The sequence below is a fragment of the Prionailurus viverrinus genome, chromosome D1 (assembly GCF_022837055.1).
Source record: "Prionailurus viverrinus isolate Anna chromosome D1, UM_Priviv_1.0, whole genome shotgun sequence".
Taxonomy (NCBI): Eukaryota; Metazoa; Chordata; class Mammalia; order Carnivora; family Felidae; genus Prionailurus; species Prionailurus viverrinus.
The window spans coordinates 61,479,139-61,504,171 of record NC_062570.1 but is presented as its reverse complement, the minus strand read 5'-3'; the positions used below and the strand labels follow the sequence as shown (position 1 = coordinate 61,504,171).

The window sequence follows — 25,033 nt, the reverse complement described above, 5'->3', positions numbered from 1 at the left end:
TGGACCACTGTTGGGTTGCTGATAAGGGACCTTAGATGGAGAAGGCAAGCATACAATAATCTTCTGACTACATCTTAGTGCATCTGAGATTTTACTGGGTCTGTTTCTCAGAGGAGTGACCTCCACAAGGATTTCCACAGTGGTCTTCCTCCCCCTCTACCACCACCAGGCTCCTTTTTTTTCCCTCTCTGGCTGAGGATGCACAATCTTTGAATAGTGGTCCCTGTTGTCCTTAGATGAGACAGGAATTCTGAGGCAGCTGGACCAAAGAGTATTCCTTTCCCTCAATTGGGATAAGGTTGAGGCAGTCTTTTTCCTCAAAATCTGGTCTATGTTATACAGATTCCTCTAGGTATATTTCACAATTGTTACCCTTTCTGAGGGGCTCAGAAAATGGAGAAATGTTTACTAAGGATTCAGTGAAAAATAAAGGTGAAATTTGGGGAAGAAATAAATAAGTCTTATATAAACATTTTTATTGATTCAGATAGATATGGAGACTCAAAATTATTTGGTATACTGATACACTCTTTCTCCCTGATTGTTTACCTCGTTCCATCTCCTTCAGAGTAGGTATTGAATTTTCTGTCGACCCAGTGAATCTCTCTCCCTGACAAAGATCTGGAAAATTCTGCCATTTACCCAGTCCTCTCAATCCCAAAGAGCCACTAGCCTGCAGTGACCAGGTGGAATCTTCCACTTGCATCAGCCACCAAGAGGGAAGAGTGCCTCCCAGGAGCCTGGGTCCACCCGGCCTACACAATCCTCTCATTCCTTCCTCATAAACCGGAGCCTTCTGACTCCTTGTGCCACAAGCACTGGCCACAGGACAGCACGCAGAGGCTTCCTCGGGACAGCAGAACAGGAGCAGCCCTATGCTCTCAATGGCTTTGCCACTGTCACCTGCTGTGTGTCCTGCAAGCGGCTCAGAGGGACTAAAAGCAAATGAAGGGCATGATCTGATTTGCCCACAACGGTCAGGACATTGATTTGCTCCCATAACCTGAGACCTGATACCAAGGAGCTCCCCTGTGAGACCGTCCTGTGCTGTAGCTCCTCCTGGAGAGGGGGCTTCCCTGGCGTCTACGTTAGCTTGACCTGTGCTACAGTGTGAGGACCTGTGTTAGACTCAACTGCTCCCACACAGCAGACACTTTGACAAAACTGTCAGTAAATATTGATCTCATCTTGAACATTACCTTCAAATAATCATGCCTGCTTCTTCTGCTTCCATTATCAATACCTCAATATTCATTCTCACGGGGTTCCCTGGCCTGGACCACTACTATCCCTGGTTTTCCATTCCCTTCTCCTCCATCTATGCCTTGGTTTTTCTGGGAAACTGCATGGTGCTGCATGTGATACGGACAGAGCCCAGTCTGCACCAGCCCATGTTCTACTTCCTGGCCATGCTGGCTCTCACTGACCTGTGCATGGGGCTGTCCACAGTGCACACGGTGCTGGGGGTCCTGTGGGGGCTCAACCAAGAAGTTAGTCAAGATGCTTGCATTGCCCAAACTTACTTTATCCATGGTCTGTCCTCCATAGAGTCTGGGGTCCTTCTTGCCATGGCCTTTGATCGCTTCACTGCAATCTGCAATCCTCTGAGATACACATCCCTCCTGACTAACAGTAGAGTCATTCACTTCATGGTGGCCATTTTGATGAGGGCAGCTTTGTCCATTCTCCCTGTCATCATTCGCCTGAAGTTCTTCCATTACTGCCGCCCTCACATCCTCTCCCACTCTTTCTGCCTGCACCAGGACCTGCTCCGGCTCGCCTGCTCTGACATCCGCTTCAACAGCCTCTATGCCCTGGCTCTGGTGATCTGTACCTTGTTGTTAGATGCTGTGCTTATTCTCATCTCCTACGTTTTCATCTTGCACACAGTGCTGGCAATTGCATCCCGCGAGGAGAGGCTCAAGTCCTTGCAGACCTGTGTGTCCCACATCTGTGCTGTCCTGGTCTTTTACATCCCCATCATTGGCCTCACCATGGTGCATCGCTTTGGAAAGCATCTCTCCCCTTCGGTTCATGTCCTCATGGGCAACATCTATATTCTCTTTCCACCCCTGATGAATCCAATCATCTACAGTGTAAAGACCCAGCAGATCCGAAGCAGGATGAAGAAGTGGTGTTCCCTGAAAATGTAGTAAAACCCTTGGGTTTGATCAGCAAGAATGTTTTAAGATCAGAAGAGTAATGCTACTTCCCATGTGTGCAACAACTTACAAGTTGAATAATAATGTCGTAATTTTACGGTCTTTTATGATACCTGATTATTAAAGAACTCAAGAGGCTTTCTAATGCATTAGACACATGTCCATCCGTTTAGACACGTGTCTACCTAAAATTTTGGAATCATGACTATTGTTTAGTTTATTCTGTCAATTGGTCATTATATCAAAATACAGGACACAATGAAATTGGACTTTCTTCATTCCTAAAGGTGACCTGAGGAACATCTAAAACTATGATGCTGAGTCTTCCCCCACTTTTATTATTTTTTCCCCATTAGTGACTTACTGCAAGCCCATTAAAGAATTTTGGAATTAAAAGATATATAATCCCTCTATTCCAAATGTTTATTTCTTAGAGTCTGTCCATGCCATGAAGACATGACCTTAGTGCATATAAACTTTTCATTTTACATTGTTTTGTACCATTCTATCATTAGCATTTCTTCATGGCATTTTAAATTCTTTATAAATCTTTAAAGAGAACAGTTTAGAAACTATAGCAAAAGCACAACTAAGAACTGATGGTGCCTGTGAGAACTGAAATATGATAAGGGATGTGAGAATATTTAGGATATATGAGCATACCTAATAATTGTTTATGGCATGGCGACCAGAGTGGTTTCATAGTTGATGCTCAAGTTTCTGGTTTGTGAAGTCAAGTCAATGGTGTGTTGCTCAATGAGATGGTGACAAAGAAAGAATATTATTTATGTGATAAGATGGTGGAAGCTATGTTGAACACACTGCATTTGAGATATCTCTGGAACTTTGATAAATATCCATTGAAAATACTGAGTTTAGTAAGTACTCCCAATTGTCACATACACAATGCTAGACACGACACTGCTCAGGTACAAGAAAACAGTCGGGAGCAAAATCAGTACTTTGCCTTCAGTTTAACAGGTGACACAGACAAAAATTATTATTTTTTTTTTTATTCTTTTAATGTTCTTTATTTATTTTTTTTTTATTTATTTTTTTTTAATGAAATTTATTGACAAATTGGTTTCCATACAACACCCAGTGCTCATCCCAAAAGGTGCCCTCCTCAATACCCATCACCCACCCTCTCCTCCCTCCCACCCCCCATCAACCCTCAGTTTGTTCTCAGTTTTTAACAGTCTCTTATGCTTTGGCTCTCTCCCATTCTAACCTCTTTTTTTTTTTTTTCCTTCCCCTCCCCCATGGGTTCCTGTTCAGTTTCTCAGGATCCACATAAGAGTGAAACCATATGGTATCTGTCTTTCTCTGTATGGCTTATTTCACTTAGCATCACACTCTCCAGTTCCATCCACGTTGCTACAAAAGGCCATATTTCATTTTTTCTCATTGCCACGTAATATTCCATTGTGTATATAAACCACAATTTCTTTATCCATTCATCAGTTGATGGACATTTAGGCTCTTTCCATAATTTGGCTATTGTTGAGAGTGCTGCTATGAACATTGGGGTACAAGTGGCCCTATGCATCAGTGCTCCTGTATCCCTTGGATAAATTCCTAGCAGTGCTATTGCTGGGTCATAGGGTAGGTCTATTTTTAATTTTTTGAGGAACCTCCACACTGCTTTCCAGAGCAGCTGCACCAATTTGCATTCCCACCAACAGTGCAAGAGGGTTCCCGTTTCTCCACATCCTCTCCAGCATCTATAGTCTCCTGATTTGTTCATTTTGGCCACTCTGACTGGCGTGAGGTGATACCTGAGTGTGGTTTTGATTTGTATTTCCCTGATAAGGAGCGACGCTGAACATCTTTTCATGTGCCTGTTGGCCATCCGGATGTCTTCTTTAGAGAAGTGTCTATTCATGTTTTCTGCCCATTTCTTCACTGGGTTATTTGTTTTTCGGGTGTGGAGTTTGGTGAGTTCTTTATAGATTTTGGATACTAGCCCTTTGTCCGATATGTCATTTGCGAATATCTTTTCCCATTCCGTTGGTTGCCTTTTAGTTTTGTTGGTTGTTTCCTTTGCTGTGCAGAAGCTTTTTATCTTCATAAGGTCCCAGTAATTCACTTTTGCTTTTAATTCCCTTGCCTTTGGGGATGTGTCGAGTAAGAGATTGCTACGGCTGAGGTCAGAGAGGTCTTTTCCTGCTTTCTCCTCTAAGGTTTTGATGGTGTCCTGTCTCACATTTAGGTCCTTTATCCATTTTGAGTTTATTTTTGTGAATGGTGTGAGAAAGTGGTCTAGTTTCAACCTTCTGCATGTTGCTGTCCAGTTCTCCCAGCACCATTTGTTAAAGAGGCTGTCTTTTTTCCATTGGATGTTCTTTCCTGCTTTGTCAAAGATGAGTTGGCCATACGTTTGTGGGTCTAGTTCTGGGGTTTCTATTCTATTCCATTGGTCTATGTGTCTGTTTTGGTGCCAATACCATGCTGTCTTGATGATGACAGCTTTGTAGTAGAGGCTGAAGTCTGGGATTGTGATGCCTCCTGCTTTGGTCTTCTTCTTCAAAATTCCTTTGGCTATTCGGGGCCTTTTGTGGTTCCATATGAATTTTAGGATTGCTTGTTCTAGTTTCGAGAAGAATGCTGGTGCAATTTTGATTGGGATTGCATTGAATGTGTAGATAGCTTTGGGTAGTATTGACATTTTGACAATATTTATTTTTCCAATCCATGAGCAGGGAATGTCTTTCCATTTCTTTAAATCTTCTTCAATTTCCTTCAGAAGCTTTCTATAGTTTTCAGCATACAGATCCTTTACATCTTTGGTTAGATTTATTCCTAGGTATTTTATGCTTCTTGGTGCAATTGTGAATGGGATCAGTTTCTTTATTTGTCTTTCTGTTGCTTCATTGTTAGTGTATAAGAATGCAACTGATTTCTGTACATTGATTTTGTATCCTGCAACTTTGCTGAATTCCTGTATCAGTTCTAGCAGACTTTTGGTGGAGTCTATCGGATTTTCCATGTATAATATCATGTCATCTGCAAAAAGCGAAAGCTTGACTTCATCTTTGCCAATTTTGATGCCTTTGATTTCCTTTTGTTGTCTGATTGCTGATGCTAGAACTTCCAGCACTATGTTAAACAGCAGCGGTGAGAGTGGGCATCCTTGTCGTGTTCCTGATCTCAGGGAAAATGCTCTCAGTTTTTCCCCATTGAGGATGATGTTAGCTGTGGGCTTTTCATAAATGGCTTTTATGATCTTTAAGTATGTTCCTTCTATCCCGACTTTCTCAAGGGTTTTTATTAAGAAAGGGTGCTGGATTTTGTCGAAGGCCTTTTCTGCATCGATTGACAGGATCATATGGTTCTTCTCTTTTTTTTTGTTAATGTGATGTATCACGTTGATTGATTTGCGAATGTTGAACCAGCCCTGCATCCCAGGAATGAATCCCACTTGATCATGGTGAATAATTCTTTTTATATGCTGTTGAATTCGATTTGCTAGTATCTTATTGAGAATTTTTGCATCCATATTCATCAGGGATATTGGCCTGTAGTTCTCTTTTTTTACTGGGTCTCTGTCTGGTTTAGGAATCAAAGTAATACTGGCTTCATAGAATGAGTCCGGCAGTTTTCCTTCCCTTTCTATTTCTTGGAATAGCTTGAGAAGGATAGGTATTATCTCTGCTTTAAACGTCTGGTAGAACTCCCCTGGGAAGCCATCTGGTCCTGGACTCTTATTTGTTGGGAGATTTTTCATAACCGATTCAATTTCTTCGCTGGTTATGGGTCTGTTCAAGCTTTCTATTTCCTCCTGATTGAGTTTTGGAAGAGTGTGGGTGTTCAGGAATTTGTCCATTTCTTCCAGGTTGTCCACTTTGTTGGCATATAATTTTTCATAGTATTCCCTGATAATTGTTTGTATCTCTGAGGGATTGGTTGTAATCATTCCATTTTCATTCATGATTTTATCTATTTGGGTCATCTCCCTTTTCTTTTTGAGAAGCCTGGCTAGAGGTTTGTCAATTTTGTTTATTTTTTCAAAAAACCAACTTTTGGTTTCGTTGATCTGCTCTACAGTTTTTTTAGTTTCTATATTGTTTATTTCTGCTCTGATCTTTATTATTTCTCTTCTTCTGCTGGGCTTAGGCTGCCTTTGCTGTTCTGCTTCTAGTTCCTTTAGGTGTGCTGTTAGATTTTGTATTTGGGATTTTTCTTGTTTCTTGAGAAAGGCCTGGATTGCAATGTATTTTCCTCTCAGGACTGCCTTTCCTGCGTCCCAAAGCGTTTGGATTGTTGTATTTTCATTTTCGTTTGTTTCCATATATTTTTTAATTTCTTCTCTAATTGCCTGGTTGACCCACTCATTCGTTAGTAGGGTGTTCTTTAACCTCCATGCTTTTGGAGGTTTTCCAGACTTTTTTCTGTGGTTGATTTCAAGCTTCATAGCATTGTGGTCTGAAAGTAAGCATGGTATAATTTAAATTCTTGTAAACTTATGAAGGGCTGTTTTGTGACCCAGTATATGATCTATCTTGGAGAATGTTCCATGTGCACTCGAGAAGAAAGTATATTCTGTTGCTTTGGGATGCAGAGTTCTAAATATATCTGTCAAGTCCATCTGATCCAATGTCTCATTCAGGGCCCTTGTTTCTTTATTGACCGTGTGTCTAGATGATCTATCCATTTCTGTAAGTGGTGTATTAAAGTCCCCTGCAATTACCACATTCTTATCAATAAGGTTGCTTGTGTTTATGAGTAATTGTTTTATATATTTGGGGGCTCCGGTATTCGGTGCATAGACATTTATAATTGTTAGCTCTTCCTGATGGATAGACCCTGTAACTATTATATAATGTCCTTTTTCATCTCTTGTTACAGCCTTTAATTTAAAGTCTAGTTTGTCTGATATAAGTATGGCTACTCCAGCTTTCTTTTGGCTTCCAGTCGCATGATAAATAGTTTTCCATCCCCTCACTCTCAATCTAAAGGTGTCCTCAGGTCTAAAATGAGTCTCTTGTAGACAGCAAATAGATGGGTCTTGTTTTTTTATCCATTCTGATACCCTATGTCTTTTGGTTGGCGCATTTAATCCATTTACATTCAGTGTTATTATAGAAAGATACGGGTTTAGAGTCATTGTGATGTCTGTATGTTTTATGCTTGTAGTGATGTCTCTGGGACTTTGTCTCACAGGGTCCCCCTTAGGATCTCTTGTAGGGCTGGTTTAGTGGTGACAAATTCCTTCAGTTTTTGTTTGTTTGGGAAGACCTTTATCTCTCCTTCTATTCTAAATGACAGACTTGCTGGATAAAGGATTCTCGGCTGCATATTTTTTCTGTCTAGCACCCTGAAAATCTCGTGCCAATTCTTTCTGGCCTGCCAAGTTTCAAAAGAGAGATCAGTCACGAGTCTTATAGGTCTCCCTTTATATGTGAGGGCACGTTTACCCCTCGCTGCTTTCAGAATTTTCTCTTTATCCTTGTATTTTGCCAGTTTCACTATGATATGTCGTGCAGAAGATCGATTCAAGTTACGTCTGAAGGGAGTTCTCTGTGCCTCTTGGATTTCAATGCCTTTTTCCTTCCCCAGTTCAGGGAAGTTCTCAGCTATGATTTCTTCAAGTACCCCTTCAGCCCCTTTCCCTCTCTCTTCCTCCTCTGGGATACCAATTATGCGTATATTATTTCTTTTTAGTGTATCACTTAGTTCTCTAATTTTCCCCTCATACTCCTGGATTTTTTTATCTCTCTTTTTCTCAGCTTCCTCTTTTTCCATAACTTTATCTTCTAGTTCACCTATTCTCTCCTCTGCCTCTTCAAGCCGAGCTGTGGTGGTTTCCATTTTATTATGCATTTCGTTTAAAGCGTTTTTCAGCTCCTCGTGACTGTTCCTTAGTCCCTTGATCTCTGTAGCAAGAGATTCTCTGCTGTCCTGTATACTGTTTTCAAGCCCAGCGATTAATTTTATGACTATTATTCTAAATTCACTTTCTGTTATGTTATTTAAGTCCTTTTTGATCAGCTCATTAGCTGTTGTTATTTCCTGGAGATTCTTCTGAGGGGAATTCTTCCGCTTGGTCATTTTGGATAGTCCCTGGCGTGGTGAGGACCTGCAGGGCACTTCCCCTGTGCTGTGGTGTATACCTGGAGTTGGTGGGCGGGGCCGCAGTCAGACCTGATGTCTGCCCCCAGCCCACCGCTGGGGCCACAGTCAGACTGGTGTGTGCCTTCTCTTCCCCTCTCCTAGGGGTGGGATTCACTGTGGGGTGGTGTGGCTCGTCTGGGCTACTTGCACCCTGCCAGGCTTGTGATGCTGGGGATCTGGCGTATTAGCTGGGGTGGGTAGGCAAGGTGCTCGGGGGCAGGAGGGGCAGGCTTAGATCGCTTCTCCTTAGGTGATCCACTTCAGGAGGGGCCCTGTGGCAGCGGGAGGGAGTCAGATCCGCTGCCGGAGGTTTGGCTCCGCAGAAGCGCAGAGTTGGGTGTTTGCGCGGAGCGAGCAAGTTCCCTGGCAGGAACCGGTTCCCTTTGGGATTTCGGCTGGAGGATGGGCGGGGGAGATGGCGCTGGCGAGCGCCTTTGTTCCCCACCAAACTGAGCTCTGTTGTCAGGGGGCTCAGCAGCTCTCCCTCTGGTTGTCCTCCAGCCTTCCCGCTTTCCGAGCAGAGCTGTTAACTTATGACCTCCCAGATGCTAAGTCGCGCTTGTTGTGGGAACACAGTCCATCAGGCCCCTCCGCTTTTGCAAGCCAGACTCGGGGTCTCTGTTTGGCCGGTGAGCCGCCCCTCCGCCCCGGCTCCCTCCCGCCAGTCCGTGGAGCGCGCACCGCCTCGCCGCCCTTCCTACCCTCTTCCATGGGCCTCTCGTCTGCGCTTGGCTCCGGCGACTCCGTTCTGCTAATCCTCTGGCGGTTTTCTGGGTTTTTTAGGCAGGTGTAGATGGAATCTAAGTGATCAGTAGGACGTGCGGTGAGCCCAGCGTCCTCCTAAGCCGCCATCTTGCCGCAACAACCACAGACAAAAATTATTAAGCAAACTTTGACATTAACATCCTGAGAAATGCTATTCAGAAATGAAGAGTGCACAGGCAGCCTGACAGGGGATGGTAATCTAATACAAGGACTTGAGTAATGACTCCCCTGAGGAAGTAATATGTAATTGAGGCTTGAAGATTGATGATAAATAACCTGAGGAATATAAGAAAAAGAATTTTCAGGCAAAACAAAAAGAAAAACAAAATTGTGAATACACTGGACTGTACGAAAAACAGGTGAATAAATGACTAAGAGATTCAGCTGTAAAAACTGAATAGCAGACAGATACGAGGTTAGAAAAGATGAGATTGTAATTTAGTTCTAATCCTTAGGGAAACATGTGACTACAAATGTATTGCAATTAGAATGGTGAAATCATCAATCATTTATGTTAAGAACATCAGTCCTGTACCGAATAATGAGAAGGCCAAGACTTGACAGCAGAAGACAAGATAAAAGAGTCTCAATAAAAGGATAGAGTAGTGACTGAGCAAGGGTCAGTTCCAGGAGTTGCAAGAAGTGAGTGTATATAAAATGTGTTTAATGGGTGGGGTCATAAGGTTGGTGATTGTCAGGGATAAGAGAAATGGAAGTGGCAATCATGTTGAGGTTTTTGGAATGAGAAACTACAGAGATCCTATAGCAATATCCTGTTATATGGAAGGTGTGGGTGAATGGCATTTGTGTTAGAAATATTCTTTTGTACGTATGTGATCTGCCCAAGGTACATTTAAGGAGAGATATCCAGCCTGGGGTTTGATATAGGTATCAGGTATCAGATGAGAAGAGTAGAGCTGGATACTGAATTTGCAAATCATGGTCATAAACATGGTGTTTGAGATTATGAGAGCAGACAACTTGAGTAAGTAAAGGAAATAATATAAGTATGCTAAATAAAAACCCTGAACATTAAAACAGGGTGCAGTTGAATCCCCAAAAATAGCCTGAAAAGGAAGCAATAAAAGGATTAAGGAAGTATGATGTCAATGAATCCAAATGGAAAAGTGTTTTGTTTTTTGTTAAGTTTATTTATTTGTTTTTGAGAGGAAGATAGAGAATCCCAAGCAGGTTCCACGCTGTCAGAGCAGAGCCCTATGTGGCGCTCGAACTCCTGGTCCCTGAGATCATGACCTGAGCTGAAATCAAGAGTCAGATGCTTAACTGAGCCACCCAGGCTCCTCCCCACTTTTAATGTTTATTTATTTATTTTGAGAGGGAGAGAAAGAGAGGAGCAGAGAGAGAGGGAGAAAGAGAATCCCAAGTAGGTTCTGTGCTGTCAATGCAGAGCCTGACCAGGGGCTGGATTTCATGAACTATGAGGTCAAGACCCAAGTCGAAATCAACAGTTGGACGTTCAACAGACTTAGCCACCCAGGCACCCCTGGAAAAGTGTTTTAAAGAGGGAAATGAGTGTGTCAAAATTGTGTGACACTGTCTTACACTGAGTACTGAGAAGTATTCTTGTTAACCTTGATCATCCCACTCATGTCAGTTTTGAAAGGTTTCTCTGTGTATAATCTTCCTCCAAAAAATCCACAACCCCACTCTCATCATGAGGACAAAATCAGACAAGTTCCAACTGAGAGCTATTTCACAATATCCCTAACCACTAATCTTTGTGACTACTCAAGTCCACAAAAACAAGGTAAGTGTGAGAAACAGCCAAGAGACTAAGGAGACATGGCAAGTAAACACAATGTGTTACCCCTGGATGAGACCCTAGAAGAGAAGAAGTACATTAGGTAAAAAGTAAAGACATAGGAGTATTTTTTTAATGTTTTAGTGTTTTTTTAATTTTTTACTGTTTATTTATTTTTGAGAGAGAGAGTGAGAGAGAGAGAGAGAGAGAGAGAGAGAGAGAGAATGAGCAGGGGAGGGGCAGAGAGAGAGGGAGACACAGAACCCGAAACAGGCTCCAGGCTCTGAGCTGTCAGCACAGAGCCTGACGTGGGGCTCGAACCCACAAACTATAAGATCATGACCTGAGCCGAAGTCGGACACTTAACCGACTGAGCCATCCAGGTGCCCCAGGAGTAATTTTAATTTTTAGTTAATATTTTCATACTGGTTCATTAATGTAGCAAATTTCACTGTGTGTGAGGAATATATGGGAATTATAGTCTCAATTTTTCTCTAATCTAAAACTATTCAAAAAGTCTTTTAAAATATTTAAAAGACCAATTTTAATTTTTTTAAGTGTTTATTTATTTTGAGAGAGAGACAGAACGCAAGCAGAGGCGGGGCTGTGAGAGAGGGAGACACAGAATCCGAAGAAGACTCCGGGCTCTGATCTGTCAGCACACAGCCTGATGCAGGGCTCGAACCCACCAACAGTGAGATCACGACCTGAGCCAAAGTTGGACACTTAACCATCTGAGCCACCCAGGCACCCCTAAAACACCAATTTTAAAATAAAGTTAATAAAATGGAGTTTTAAAAATAACGGGAGCCATGTTATTTTGGAGAAAACAATCAAAATAAACACACGTTCCTTTAGTGTAGATTTAAAGAAGGTATAATCTTAGGAAATGATTTATTTACATTATCCATACAATCAGGGTGAATTGAAGGGAAAAGCATCAGCGAGACTAGCAGTCATTTAAGACCCAGATATTTACTTCTAAATTATAAAAACCTATATTAGATGAAATATTAGTCTGTGCTCCAGACACTGCATTTCATTCCAAGCAAGTCAGGTAGCCCTGTGAAGTCATGCTTCCTCTCAGGAGTACAAACTCCATATTTTCCACCTTTTTGATAACAGGCATGCTTGTACTGGAGGCTGTGCACATTTGGATCACTGTACCCTTCTGTTCAATGGTAGACAGCGTGATCATCACGATGGTATCCAGCAGGCAAATGTTCCTATATACTCTTCCTGGACATGCTAGCTGCCTCTAATCTGGCTCTGTCTCTCTTCACCATCTCCTCAATGCTGAGGGCCTCTGGATGGATGCTTATGTGATCTTCCTTCCTTCCTTCCTTCCTTCCTTCCCTCCCTCTTTCCCTCCTTCCCTCCCTCCTTCCCTCCCTCCTACCCTCCCTCCTTCCTTCCTTCCTTTCTCTTTCTTTCTTTTTCTTTCTTTCCTTTCTTTCTTTACTTTTTAATTTCAAACTTATTTAATACTGCCTTCATGCATAACCTGCTGTATTCAGCAGTCTGCAGAATACTCATGACACTGACAGTCTTTTCCACAGCAGCACCTGACACAGAAACTGGAATTGAATACTGAATCAGTAATGGAAATTTTGGAGCAGCAGTTTCTTTGCTGGGAAAGTATTTCCACTTCTCAAGAGATGAGTTCTCTCTAAAAGAGGAACACTGCCTTCAGCCACTAACTTCCTCTCAGGGAAAACCCTGAGGCTGTTCTTTTATCAACTGAGACCCAGCTCAGGCTGAATTATCAGTCAATGAAGGAGATTTCTCCTAATTACACAGTCAGATTCCCACACTCAGAATAAGATACATCTATTTTAAGAAGGAAACCACTTCTCCAGACAGTTGAGGGTTTGAGGACATATACTCAATACTTCCATGGGGTAACAATTGCCTGCCTAGAGCTTTACTAGAGCATTACACAGTACCAATGTCACTTTCACAATGAAAATTTAACCCATATTTTTCCCTCAAGGTGCTAGGTGCACATTTTTAAAAATTTTGTAGTTAACAGTGTTATATTAGTTTCACTTCTACAACACAGCAATTCAACAAGTTTATACATTCTGCTGTGCTCACAAGTGTAGCCACCATCTGTCACCAAACAACGCTATTACAATATCATCTACATACTCCTTATCCTGTGCCTTTTATCCCCCTAACTTACTCATTCCATAACTGGAATCCTGTATCTCCCCCTCCACTTCACCTATTTTGTCCATCCCCTACCCACTTCCCCTCTGTCAGCCATCACTTTGTTTTCTATATGTATGGGTCTGATTATGCTTTTGGTTTTACAATGCTCGTAGCAAACAGCAAGCAAAACAGACTTCTCAGCAATTGTATTTCTTATCAAAGATCTATAATAGGGGCGCCTGGGTGGCGCAGTCGGTTAAGCGTCCGACTTCAGCCAGGTCACGATCTCGCGGTCTGGGAGTTCGAGCCCCGCGTCAGGCTCTGGGCTGATGGCTCAGAGCTTGGAGCCTGTTTCCGATTCTGTGTCTCCCTCTCTCTCTGCCCCTCCCCTGTTCATGCTCTGTCTCTCTCTGTCCCCAAAATAAATAAACGTTGAAAAAAAAAATTTTTTTTTAAAAAATAAAAAAAAAAAATTGAATTTGGAAAATACCTTGGAATTAAGTGTCAAAAGCAAAGGAACCTTTTCCTTTTGCTGTGCTCTGAATGAACACAGTAACTGGGATCATCACCTCAACCAACAAATAAAAGCCTCTGAGATGGTTTGTGGTCAAGGCCAAATTGTGCATAGTTCGCAAAGGCAAGCTTCTATCTGAGGTTCTTCCAAATACCCTGGCAAAGATCTCTTTCCATAGTAGGGTCATCATTTGCCCTTTTACAAAGTCCACTACTGCCCTGCCTTCTTTTTTTTTTTATGTTTATTTATTTTTTACAGAGAGAGAAAGAAAGAGAGAGAGAGAGAGACAAAGTGTGAGCAGAAGAGGGCCAGAGAGAGACACACACACAGAATCCGAGGCAGGCTCCAGGCCCTGAGCTGTCAGCACAGACCCGATGCAGGACTTGAACTCACCAACTGCAAGATCATGACCTGAACCAAAGTCTGATGCTTGGCCTACAGGCCACCCAGGCACCCCTTTTTTTCTGAAATTTTTAAGTTTTTATTTATTTTTTTGAAAGAGAGAGACAGAGTGCAAGCAATAGAAGAACAGAGAGTGGGGGAGACACAGAATTTGAACCACATGCCTTGACTTAACTGCCTGCTATGAGGTTACCAAGCCCCAAGGACAAAGAAACACAGCTTGCTAGAATATAGGGGAGGGTTAGAAAAAACAAAGTTGCATTGTGCTAAGTGCCTAAGAGCAGTAGCTCACTTTGCTAAGTGTTTTAGATTCATTATCTTGCTTAAATATGGCCCCAAATAGATATGGTTTATCATTCCCAATTTAGATAAGAGGAAATTAAGTCTCAAAGGACTATTAGTTCTTAAGCAAAGAGTTATGAATATCACACCTGTTTCTCCATTATAGAGTTCATTATTTTTACACAGAAACATGCTGAAACTAATGAGTAAATTTTTCTTAGATTAGTGCCCAAACCAGGTATGTTTTCTTTTTTCTACATATCTATTAAAAAATAAAATTCCCGGGGTGCCTGGGTGGCTCAGTCCGTTAAGCATCTCCTTTGGCTCAGGTCATGATCTCCCAGTTCACGGGTTGAGCTCTGAATCGGGCTCTGTGTTGACAGGTCAGAGCTTGGAGTCTGCTTCCTCATATATTTGGAAAAGCAAAGATCAATTAATGTGTTTCATGAAACTGAAATTTACATATGAATATATATGGCTTTCAATTAGATATATTTTTCCCTGTCAGAATTATGGTCTTAAGTACCTAAACTTTTTTTAAAAGAAGAAATAAAAATACAATACCAGATTTCAAGACGTTAAAAGCTAGAGAAGGAACAAATGCTGATCAAAATAGATGAAACCAAAACAATAAAAATAACTTTAGAAATAGTTATTTAGAAGTTTTACAAGGTAGATTTAATAATTAAACCAAAAAGTATGACTTTTGAGATCATTAGTATATTTAGCATATCAAGATATGGCTAAGAATGAAACCATTTTTGAAATTAATAAAATGTAACTTCACAAGTGCCTGATTCTGCCTCTTATGTGACCGCAAATTTGGAGCAAAGAAAAGGATATTTTGAGGCAAGAAAAGAACATTTCGTTCAAAGCAAAAAAAAAAAAAAAAAAAAAAAGTCCTACCTGATCTAGGGGCACTATAGACCTCCATCTGCTGATTTGGGGCATTTGCCGTCTCCTGGAGGAAGCCATCCAATCTCCGCTGGTATCACCTCCTAACTAGCAATTCAGCAGCACCTTCCAAGGCTGTTCCATCGCTTGTAGGCCTACAGCTTCTGGGTCATATGATATGTAAGAAGACTAACAGGTGCCATGACCACTAGCCCAGAGCTGCACCTCCAGGCTACAAAGTTGGATGAGATCCTATCTGGGAGGATCAATTGCTTTGTAAACCTTCAGTTACTTTTGTTTGCTGAGGTCCTAAAAACAGAGAAGGCAATTCCATAAAGTAACTGACTGAATACAATCAACTCCAATCATGATAAATTGCTGACTCTTTCAGGGCAAAAGAGGTCCATTGTAATTAACCTGACACTAAGTGGCTGGTTGGTGTCCACATCAGCTCTGTTTCTGGAAGGCTGCACATTCAGCAGCAACAATGAGTACAGTAGCCCTGGTGTGTGGGGACCCACACAGTTGGATTCATGCACAACTTCCATCTCTACCCTCATGTCTACTGCATACGTTTCACACTTGTTCCAACACTGAGGGTGACCGATGGCAGAGGATGACTTCTGGCCACACCATTCTGCCTAACTGGTTGTTTCAAGCTCCTTCCATGCTTGAAGCTCTCTGGTGGATATTAACTGTAAACACAAACACCTTTACGAGGGTGTCCTCTGCTTTGGGTCAGCTGTATGTCTCTTCTACAGAATGCTTTTGTCCAGTGTTTCATTACTTCTCTGTCCAACCTCCTGACCAATTAGTCTTTCACACATTTCTGGGAGTCTACATATATTCTTACCGCAGGTCACTTCTTTTTAAACACCAAAGGATGATCGGGTACACCTCCTGAAGCTGTCACTATTGGGCACATTTGCCTTTGCTGGAAGCTCCAAATCTCAGGTGCGTTTCCCTTCACTTTTAACTGCCAAGGACACTCCTGAGTGGTACTGTAGTGTAGAGGCAGTCTGTTTTACTCAATCAGTCTAGACTTATTTCTTTCTCCTTTAGCTGGTCATAAGTAACTATTATCGGACAACAGATGTGACTTGAGGGAGAAGTGGAGGTATTAGGACTGATAGTTGATGTGGCGACCTGGAACACTAGCTTGTGCTTGTGTCTTCTGGCCCCACTTGTCCCTGACCCAAGGTAAATGATTCCCATCTTATAATGAACTGGGATGGACCACATAATTTTCTTGATCTCACAGAATTTGGGGAATCATAGGTAGTCTGGCCAAATAGTCACATTTTGTTCCATGGGCTGGTGTTCTGTATCTCCGTACCTACCAGGGTCAAGTAAAATAACAACAAAAAAATTGTTAGTTTTTTGTTTGTTTTTATTTGCCTAAGAATTACTATTTATATTCATTTCCAGATCAGCTCAGAAGTTTCTTTAGATGAATAAGAAAATAGTGTCTGTTTCCAAAATAAAGTACATGGGAAGAGAGAATTTCCTCCTTGATATTACGGGCAAAATACCTTCTAAGGCTCTCAGTGACTTATTGTGGAGGGAAGACAAAGGAACATATTTAATACGTTATTTCATTAATGGGTGCCTGGGTGACTCGATTGGTTGAATATTGAAACCTTGACATTATCTCATGGTTCATGTCAAGCCATGCTGAATGTTGAAATCTTGGTCATGATCTCACGGTTCATGGATTCCAGCCCTGCACTGGGCTTTGCACTGACAGTACAGAACCTGTTTGAGATTCCCTCTGTCTTCTTCTCTCTCTGGCTCTCCCTCACTCATGTGAGTTCTCTCTCCTCTCTCCAAGGAGATAAACATAAAAAATACATATTTCAATAAGTGGGTAAGGGAAAACATAAGCTAGAAACCTTGTTTCCCTACTACTAAAAAAAAAAAAAAAAAAACATGAAAAAGTGAACAAGGATCCCAGCAACCCAGACCATCTGACAAACCCTTCTAACCCATTCTCCACACCGTCCAGTAATTAACATATTTAAACATGAACCTTTGCCAACTCATCTAAGATTCCTAAAAATGCATCAGCCTCGGTAGTAGAACTCACTGAAACCTGATAAATCCTAATGGTATCTAAAGTACAGCAAGCTAGAGGAAGAAGATCCCAGTTGGATGGGATGAGTAGGAAGGGCAGGTGGTCTCTTGCAGGTTGGAGGATGTTGCCCGCAGTAAATGCTGCTGCACATGCTAGGTCCTTGCTAGACTGTGAACCACAGGGAAAGACCACGAACAGAGTTGGAGCTCACAGGCCTCAGGCATGTAGCTCCCAAAGCTCAACCACTTCTCCTCAGGCTGGCTTCAGAGAGCAGATCCCCACCACGCCCAGGACTGAGGGTTTGCTGGCACACTAACACCTCATTTGGGGGCAGGAACATGCAACTCATACTGCTTATCCTCCATGACTCCCATTTTCTATCAACTGTTTTAGGGATGTTCAATGCCTTGCATGAACACAGCATAGTAAGTTTCCTTATTGACCCTCAACATAAATACTGTAACATTGTATCTTTGCTGAGAGAGTGTAAGGAAAGTCTTGGAAAGCAAGCTGATAGCCCAAGGCCTGTGGAAATAGAAGGGGCCAAAGCTGGGGGAATAGCTCATCAAAGGACTGCTTTGGGGGAAATCCTTTCATACACTACTGAAAGGAGAGTCCAAACACCGTCAACTCTCCCGGGACTCCTCCTCCCTTTACTGGGGATTATAGACAATGAAGTAGGGTCGGGAAAGGGAACAACAGGAGGCTCCTGGCAGGAGAAACAGCTCTAAGAATGGTGGCCAGAAAGAGTTTCTGGAGAGACAGGAGGCTGGCACAGACGTGAAAGGAAACGGTGGGGGTGAGTGCAACAGGTAAGGACAGAGAGTGACAAGGCAGACAAGGCCAGAGCCAGAAAAGGAGTGGCTCAAGAATAAAAGGAACTATTTTCCCCCTAAACATGAGTGTTTCTTGCACTAGGACAACTTGGACTTCACCAATGCCTAGCTTCACAGGGCCTACAGTTTGACTCATGGCACAAAACAATTGTGAACCTGTGCTATAGCCCCGGGCTACTTTCCAAGACAGCTACAGGAAACCTGCCTTGCTATAAAACCGAGTCCCATTTCTTTTTCGTCCCTCTCTGCCTTACTTCCTTCCAACTTCCTGCCTTCCTGGGCTTCTCACCGGGTCAGACGCTGAGGGCCAGGGATGAGGACCCAGGGCTACATCCAACAGCGGCCCACACAGGGAGACAGGGCCACGCGGTCAGCCGGGGATAGCAGGGTTGGCCAAGAAGGGCTTGCCTCAGAGTGGACACAGAGGACCCAATACTTGGCTTCGAGATCCCTCAAGCCACCCTCACTTGCCTGCAGGATCCGGGGCTGCACCGCCACCGCTGTCTCTCCACTGTTTGCAGGCGCCCCTTCCCTGCCTCTGGAATCTTTCCAGCCAGAGACTTCCAGGAAGCGCTAAGGCAGCCAGGCCTTGCCCCTCCTTCTGCCGCCCCTCCCATTGGTGGAGAGGACCATTTCCCAGCCAATCATTCGCCCGAACACCTGACTCCACCCCTCAATCCCAGGCTGGGGATATGTGGTTGACCAGACTGGAAGCGCTCTCGCCCCTCCCACCTCGGTAAATTCTGTTGGCCTAGGGCGGGAAGAAGCACCTGAGTCGTGTGCTCTATTCTTCTCAGGGGAGGATGCCTTGTCCCTGGAAACTCAGGTTGGCTTCAGAAACTGCCGCTGCTACTGGTTTTTGTTAGTTTTAACGATGTATATTTTTTTCTGCACATGACATGGCTTTTCTCAATATTACAGAGATCTGCAATGTGATTCTTTTCTTTTCTCTTTTTTTCTTTTTTTGGAATTAACCATAATTTACACCTGGTATCTTTCCACCGCTCATATTCTAATAGCATAGAGACTTATAGGCCCATGGCCAAAACCGTTGGGCTGCGTACACTGCGGCCAAGATCTGCTTCCTAACTCTTTCTTGCGTTGAACCTAACTGAAGGTTAAAGTGTTTTGTGTGACTTATAGATGGTTTTGCAGATGTCATTCCACGTGTGAAATATGTTGTCTCTAGTACATGAGAAAGTACACCATGAATTGTGCTTCATTTTTGTGGTGAAAGGTGTAAGATGCAAACATTCATTCTTCATTTTGGAACATGTCTGAGACAGCCTCTAAAAAAAACAAAACAAAACAAAACAAAAAACCTTGCTATTGGGATAGGCCACTTAATATTCAGAAGGTTTATTTCCCACTCTTGGAACACCTGTCTTATTAAGACCTCCGACAAACTCTTCACTTATGGCTCAACTAATCTTATTAAAATGAACCAAGAGGACATTCTCCAGAATGTATGGATTATTGAACTATATCAGGGCATTAGGAGAATTGAAAATCCTGGCATGATTGTATTTATGTGATATTATTTTCCATGTGAGTGTGATCTCTTAATGAATTTTCTTCCTGATAGAACTGAAAAATAATACATCTGTGATATCAATATCTACATATCATGTACCTGAGAAATCCAACAAAAGCCAACTTCTGGCGCAACAGTTGCAATTGGTGCCATTAATTGCTTGTGTTTTCAATAGTCCACTAACCCATTGTCCCACTTTTATGTTTGCTTAAACGGGGACAATACTTATAGCTATGTTATACTTGTGTAGGAGCCAGATTGGTGAATTAAATGAGGATATGAAAGGGGTAAATAGCTCTGCAACCTTTAATTTTTTTTTTAAGGAGGCTCCACACCTAGCATGGAGCCCAACATAGGGCTTGAACTTCCAACCTTGAGATCAAGACCTGAGCTGAAATCTAGAGTAAGATGCTTAACCAAATGAGCCACCCAGGCACCCCTGTAATGCTCAGATTTTTTAATGGTTGTATTAATCTCTGCCATTCCCCAAAAGTAGAAATATTGTTTTATTTACTATCTGGGGGGGGGGAGGTAAAGGCAGTTGCAAAGTCTCCTCCTTAACTTTCTCTTCTATAATAACTCTTATACTTTGGCTAAGAATGAATGGGAGTTTCTGTTAAGGGTTATGTATGTCCTTTACAATTACACTTTTGGGAAGCATGCAAATAATGATTCAATTTTGCTAATCTGTTGTGAGTCAAAGTTGCAACAGGCTTCTATTTTAAACTTTCCTCCATTTGCTCTCATTATAAGAGTTTATCATGATGCTTTGAATTTCTGAGATTATGTCAATTCAGAACACAAGTCTTTGTGATATCTTTGCATCTTTGTAGAAAACTGGGACATGTATTTCCAAATGTATTTGCGACACTATTGCAATATTCTTCCTCTTGGTTAGTGCATATCATTTAGTCAGTGGATTCTGGATCTGGAAACTGCCTCATGTTAGAAACTGAGCAAATTATTGTGACATTTATCTTGAAGTAGCTGCCCTCAGTCTCCTGATGACTTGTCTTTGGTTTCTTTTGGTTGTATAGTTTGAGAAATACATATATCAGCCTAAATATGTCATACTGTATTAAGCATCTCCATGTCTCTTTCTGCATCAGGCTCCTTGGCTGTTACACTGGTCTTGACATTCATTACAAAAAAAAAAAAAATCCCACACCTTGTTTCAAATGATTAAGTACTGCCACCTGCTCATTTTTATTTTTGTATCTTCTACTTCCCAATTCTATAACAGAACCTGCTACCTTTCATCTAGTGTATGGAGGCTAGTCATCATTGGACTTCTCAGTGAAGCTGGCACCTCTCTTCTGAATGCATTCTGGCTTCACTTAATAAAACTTTCTCTAGTATCTTCCATGGAACATAATTGGTTAGTGGTTTATTGGCATTTTAGAATCTGCTTATTCTAACATGCCCATCTCTCTGAGCATTTTCATACATTTATGTATCATGTAAGATGGCTTTCTAACATTTTTATTTCTTTCAGTGTGGGACATCATTATTCGAAGCTTCCAATGGCCAAAATAGCCAATATTAGCACCATTTCCCAGGTTTTTGTGAAGAAGTTAAATCTTCTGTAATAGGGGATTGCTTCATTATCCATAAGCTTTTTCCAAACTGACTTTTTAAAAATAATGTTTATTTATTTATTTTGAGAGAGATTGAGAGAGTGGGGAAGGGGCAGAGAGGGGAGAGAGAGAATCCCAAGTACTGACAGTGCAGAGCCCAATGCGGAGTTCAGTCTCAGGAACCGTGAGATCATGACCTGAGCCAAAATCAAGAGTTGGACACTTAACTTACTGAGCCACACAGACACCCCCTAAACTGACTTTTAATTCATTCTTCCAATTGTTGTCATTGTCATTTTGTTTTCTAAGTTGAGTTATCAAAAGTTTCAGGTATGCCTCCTCAAATATCTCCATTCTGTATTTCAGTGTTCCCCTCTTTCCCAAATATGACCCTGAACTTGACATAGAAGGCTTATGAGTTTTAAGAATTGTACCTTCCCTGGAGCTTCTCTACTCTTAAATGTTCTCTTCTCTCTCTCGTGTGGTAAATGAGGGTCAATTGCATTCTTCTAAGGAGGTCCTCCAGCTTTCCAGGTTTACCATAAACTAATACTTAGTAATGGTCACTTTGCTGTCTCATTTCACTGTCTTTTTCCATTATATCAGTGGCCCCCAGCATGGACATACAATTCTGTGTTCCTAAGGATTATGATCAGTGTATTTGGTTTGTGGAGCCTTCTCCAAATGCATTGTTAAGATTCTCTCCTTTGTCTATGTTGTTCCTAAGACTGTTTTTCTAATTGTCCTTAAACAACTTGAGCTTTTCTCTGCCTCCAGGATTTTTTACTTACTCTTTCCTTTGCGTGAAATTTTCCTTCCCCACCTTTTCAAAACTGTTGCCATTATATTTCAGATCTCTGCTTATAGATAATCTGATCACACTATCTAAAGTAGTCCTCATTCTGTGTTCTCTCAGAGCACTGCATCCATTTTTTATCGCATTTTCAGAATGTGAAATTCTTTGCTCAACTTACATGTTAAATAATTTTATGCAATTTCCCAAATGCCCCCTCCCCATCAGAAACACATTATATGAAGCAATTATATCTGCTTCATATCAGCCTTGTTTATTACTGCATCCTCAGCACTTACCATTGTGCCTGCAGCAGAATGGAATTCTGGTGTGCATTCTTTGAATGTATCTTTAATTGAGAAACTGGTTGACCTATTGTGTGATGGGTAACCTAGGCTCCTGACTACTGCAGAATAAGTGTTGCTATTGATCTAGAAGTAATTGAAGCTGCTTCTTAAATATTACCAAAATTCACCCTCAAAAAAGAAAAAAAACACACAACTTTACCAGGGAGGGTGGGACCATGAACCAAAGGCATGACTTGCATCTGAAGTAGGCCTGTGTATACTCAGTGAAAACATGATGAGGAAGATGATTCTGAGAATATCAGTCCGGCTTTTCTAAGTGCTCTTTTCCTATTTCTTGAAGCCTTTTCTTTTCTATGCTCACTCAAATTTTTAGCATTTTTCATCAAAATGAATAAAAACAGACACCAAAATGGTCAAATTATCTTAAGTTTACTGTTCTGGATTCCAATTTAAACACTGCTGCTGGATAATTGTTTTTAATTCTATGCTTTAACTTTTCAAGCTCCTCATAAGTTAACACCAGGGGAACCTAATCGCGTGCAGGGAATTTTTTTTAAATGTCAGAATTATTTTCTGAAATTGCTACAGTCAATATCTCCATTTTGCCACTAAGGAAACTGAGGCAGAGAAGCGCCATAACCTGAGGGGCAACACAGATTGTAAGTGGCTGTTTTAGGATTCAAAACTGAGCAGTATGACTTGAGAGTAGTTGTCCTAAATGGTACCATTTATTGCCTGTCTTAGAATTTTCCATATGCAAGGATATTCCATCTGCACCAAGACAGTGTGACGTATAGAACAATAAAATACATTTAGACAATCAGAAATATGAGCAAACAGTTAACATGGTACTTTCAAAGGAGAAGGTACAAAATCACATGTCAGCCAACAAAAAGTGGTCATGTAGTTCCCGACACCTGACAACCCACTTGTTTGGAAAAAAGAAATAAAACCACCAAGGGAAAAACTCTCATGATCCTGAATAACTTCACATTGAGAGAGGTACTCTAGCTGCAGAAGAACTTGATACAATATGCTACTAGGGTCTAATGACAAAACTATTTTGGACATTATTAGGAATAATATAGATCTTAGAGAAACCATAATATTTATAATATATACCCACAGTGACTTATCCTACCTGATATTCCATACAAATGTGAACCATTGAACTTCCAAAAAGGAAAATGAAGGGGCAATATTGCAATCAAGAGTAACTAGAAAGATGAATTATAAGGAAATGCCAGAAAAGAGTATTTATCTATTTTATAATATAGATTGGGAGTATATAGGATTAGAATATGCAAGGTCATCAAAGAATGGGAGAGGGAGCTATAAATACCTTTTTTAAAATCTTTTTTTAAACGTTTATTAATTACTGTGAGACAGAGAGAGACATAGCATGAGCATGGGAGGGGCAGAGAGAGGGGCAGACACAGAATCTGAAGCAAGCTCCAGGCTCTGAGCTGTCAGCACAGAGCCCGACATGGGGCTCGAACTTACAAATTGCGAGATCATGACCTGAGCTGAAGTTGGACGCTTAACCAACTGAGCCACCCAGGCACCCCTATAGATATATTCAAAGTATCAACCAAGTCAACTTGAACCACACTGAGGGAAGAGAAAAAGAAAAAATGGTAGGACAATTCTGCATACCATTAAGATTTTTGGAGGAGTGTATGTGGGAAGAAATGTTATTTAGAAATTTTAGAAAGATTTTAGCTAGAGTAAAGTATGTCTCAAAAAGATTTCAGGAAGGCCTCTGGAAAGAATATCGTGACAGTTTCCTCATTTACGTGTTGAAAAAATATTTTGCTAGAACCATCCCAACTTCCAAGATTACATATTTAAAATGCTTTCAGACTTACAGTTCAGGAGATACAAACAATCCCATTAACTCATATACACAAATTTACAGCTTCTTACTGAAAGTAAGAGATAATGAGTCAATAAAAAAACACCTCTGACAAAGGCAATAAGACTGAACGACTGGATAGTCTCCTGGGAGCAAACATAGCATATAGGAACAAATAATAGTGGAGATATTGCACTGTCATGCAAATATATTAAGAATAAGTAATCTAAGTCAACCATCTCCTTGGCAAATTATCTGAGGAAAACAAAATCTAGTCAATTTAAACTAATACTTTGAATATTAAAAATGGAAGATGTAGGAATTCAGAATTCTAGAAAGAAGTTCATTCTTTTTCTTTTTCTTTTTCTTTTTTTTTTCCATAAGCCAAAGAAACTTCTTAAGGGAAGAGTTGGGAGTTGCTTGCTTCAGAATTTGTGAGAAGCAAAAGCCTGGAGGAATCGATCTCTGAGCCTCTTGGTTCTTACACCATAGAGATCATTGGGTTCACCATGGGTGGAACAAGAAGGTAGATGTTAGCTACAAAGATGTGAATATGAGGAGCCATAGGGTGACCAAATCTGTGAGTGAGGAAGGAGAAAAAGGCTAGAGCGTAGGCCACTAAGATCACACACACATGGGATCCACAAGTGCTCAAGGTCTTGAGCCGAGCAGCCTTGGATGGAAGACCAAAGACAGTGTAAAGGATGATAACATAGGAACATAGGATTAATATGAAATCTAAACCTCCTGTGAGGAAGGCAGCAGTCAGGTTGTAGATTCTGCACATCCTTGTCTCCGCACAAGCTAGCTAATTCAGAGCCATAAATTCACAGTAAGTGTGAGGGATGATAGTAGTTCTGCAGTAAGAAAGACAGTGAAGCATGAAGGGTTGAGGACTGAAGAGCAATCTTGGTTCTGAAGCATATTGGATCTTTAAAATTAAGAGAAAATTATAACCACAATGAAGTTCACAATCAGAAACATCAGTGCTTCCACTGAGAATATTA

At 41.4% G+C, this 25,033-nt stretch overlaps 1 protein-coding gene across 1 annotated transcript; it reads left to right on the top strand.

Annotated features, from left to right (window-relative positions):
- The first annotated feature begins 1,211 nt into the window (after positions 1-1,211).
- Positions 1,212-2,153, top strand: LOC125177197 (olfactory receptor 51V1-like). The gene has a single exon (XM_047879311.1). The coding sequence runs from the start codon at positions 1,212-1,214 to the stop codon at positions 2,151-2,153; it is 942 nt and encodes a 313-aa protein (XP_047735267.1).
- The last annotated feature ends 22,880 nt before the right edge of the window (positions 2,154-25,033 follow it).

Bases quoted from the DNA above. Each gene is read 5' to 3' on its own strand.
- LOC125177197 (XM_047879311.1), top strand. From the start codon at position 1,212: ATGCCTGCTTCTTCTGCTTCCATTATCAATACCTCAATATTCATTCTC.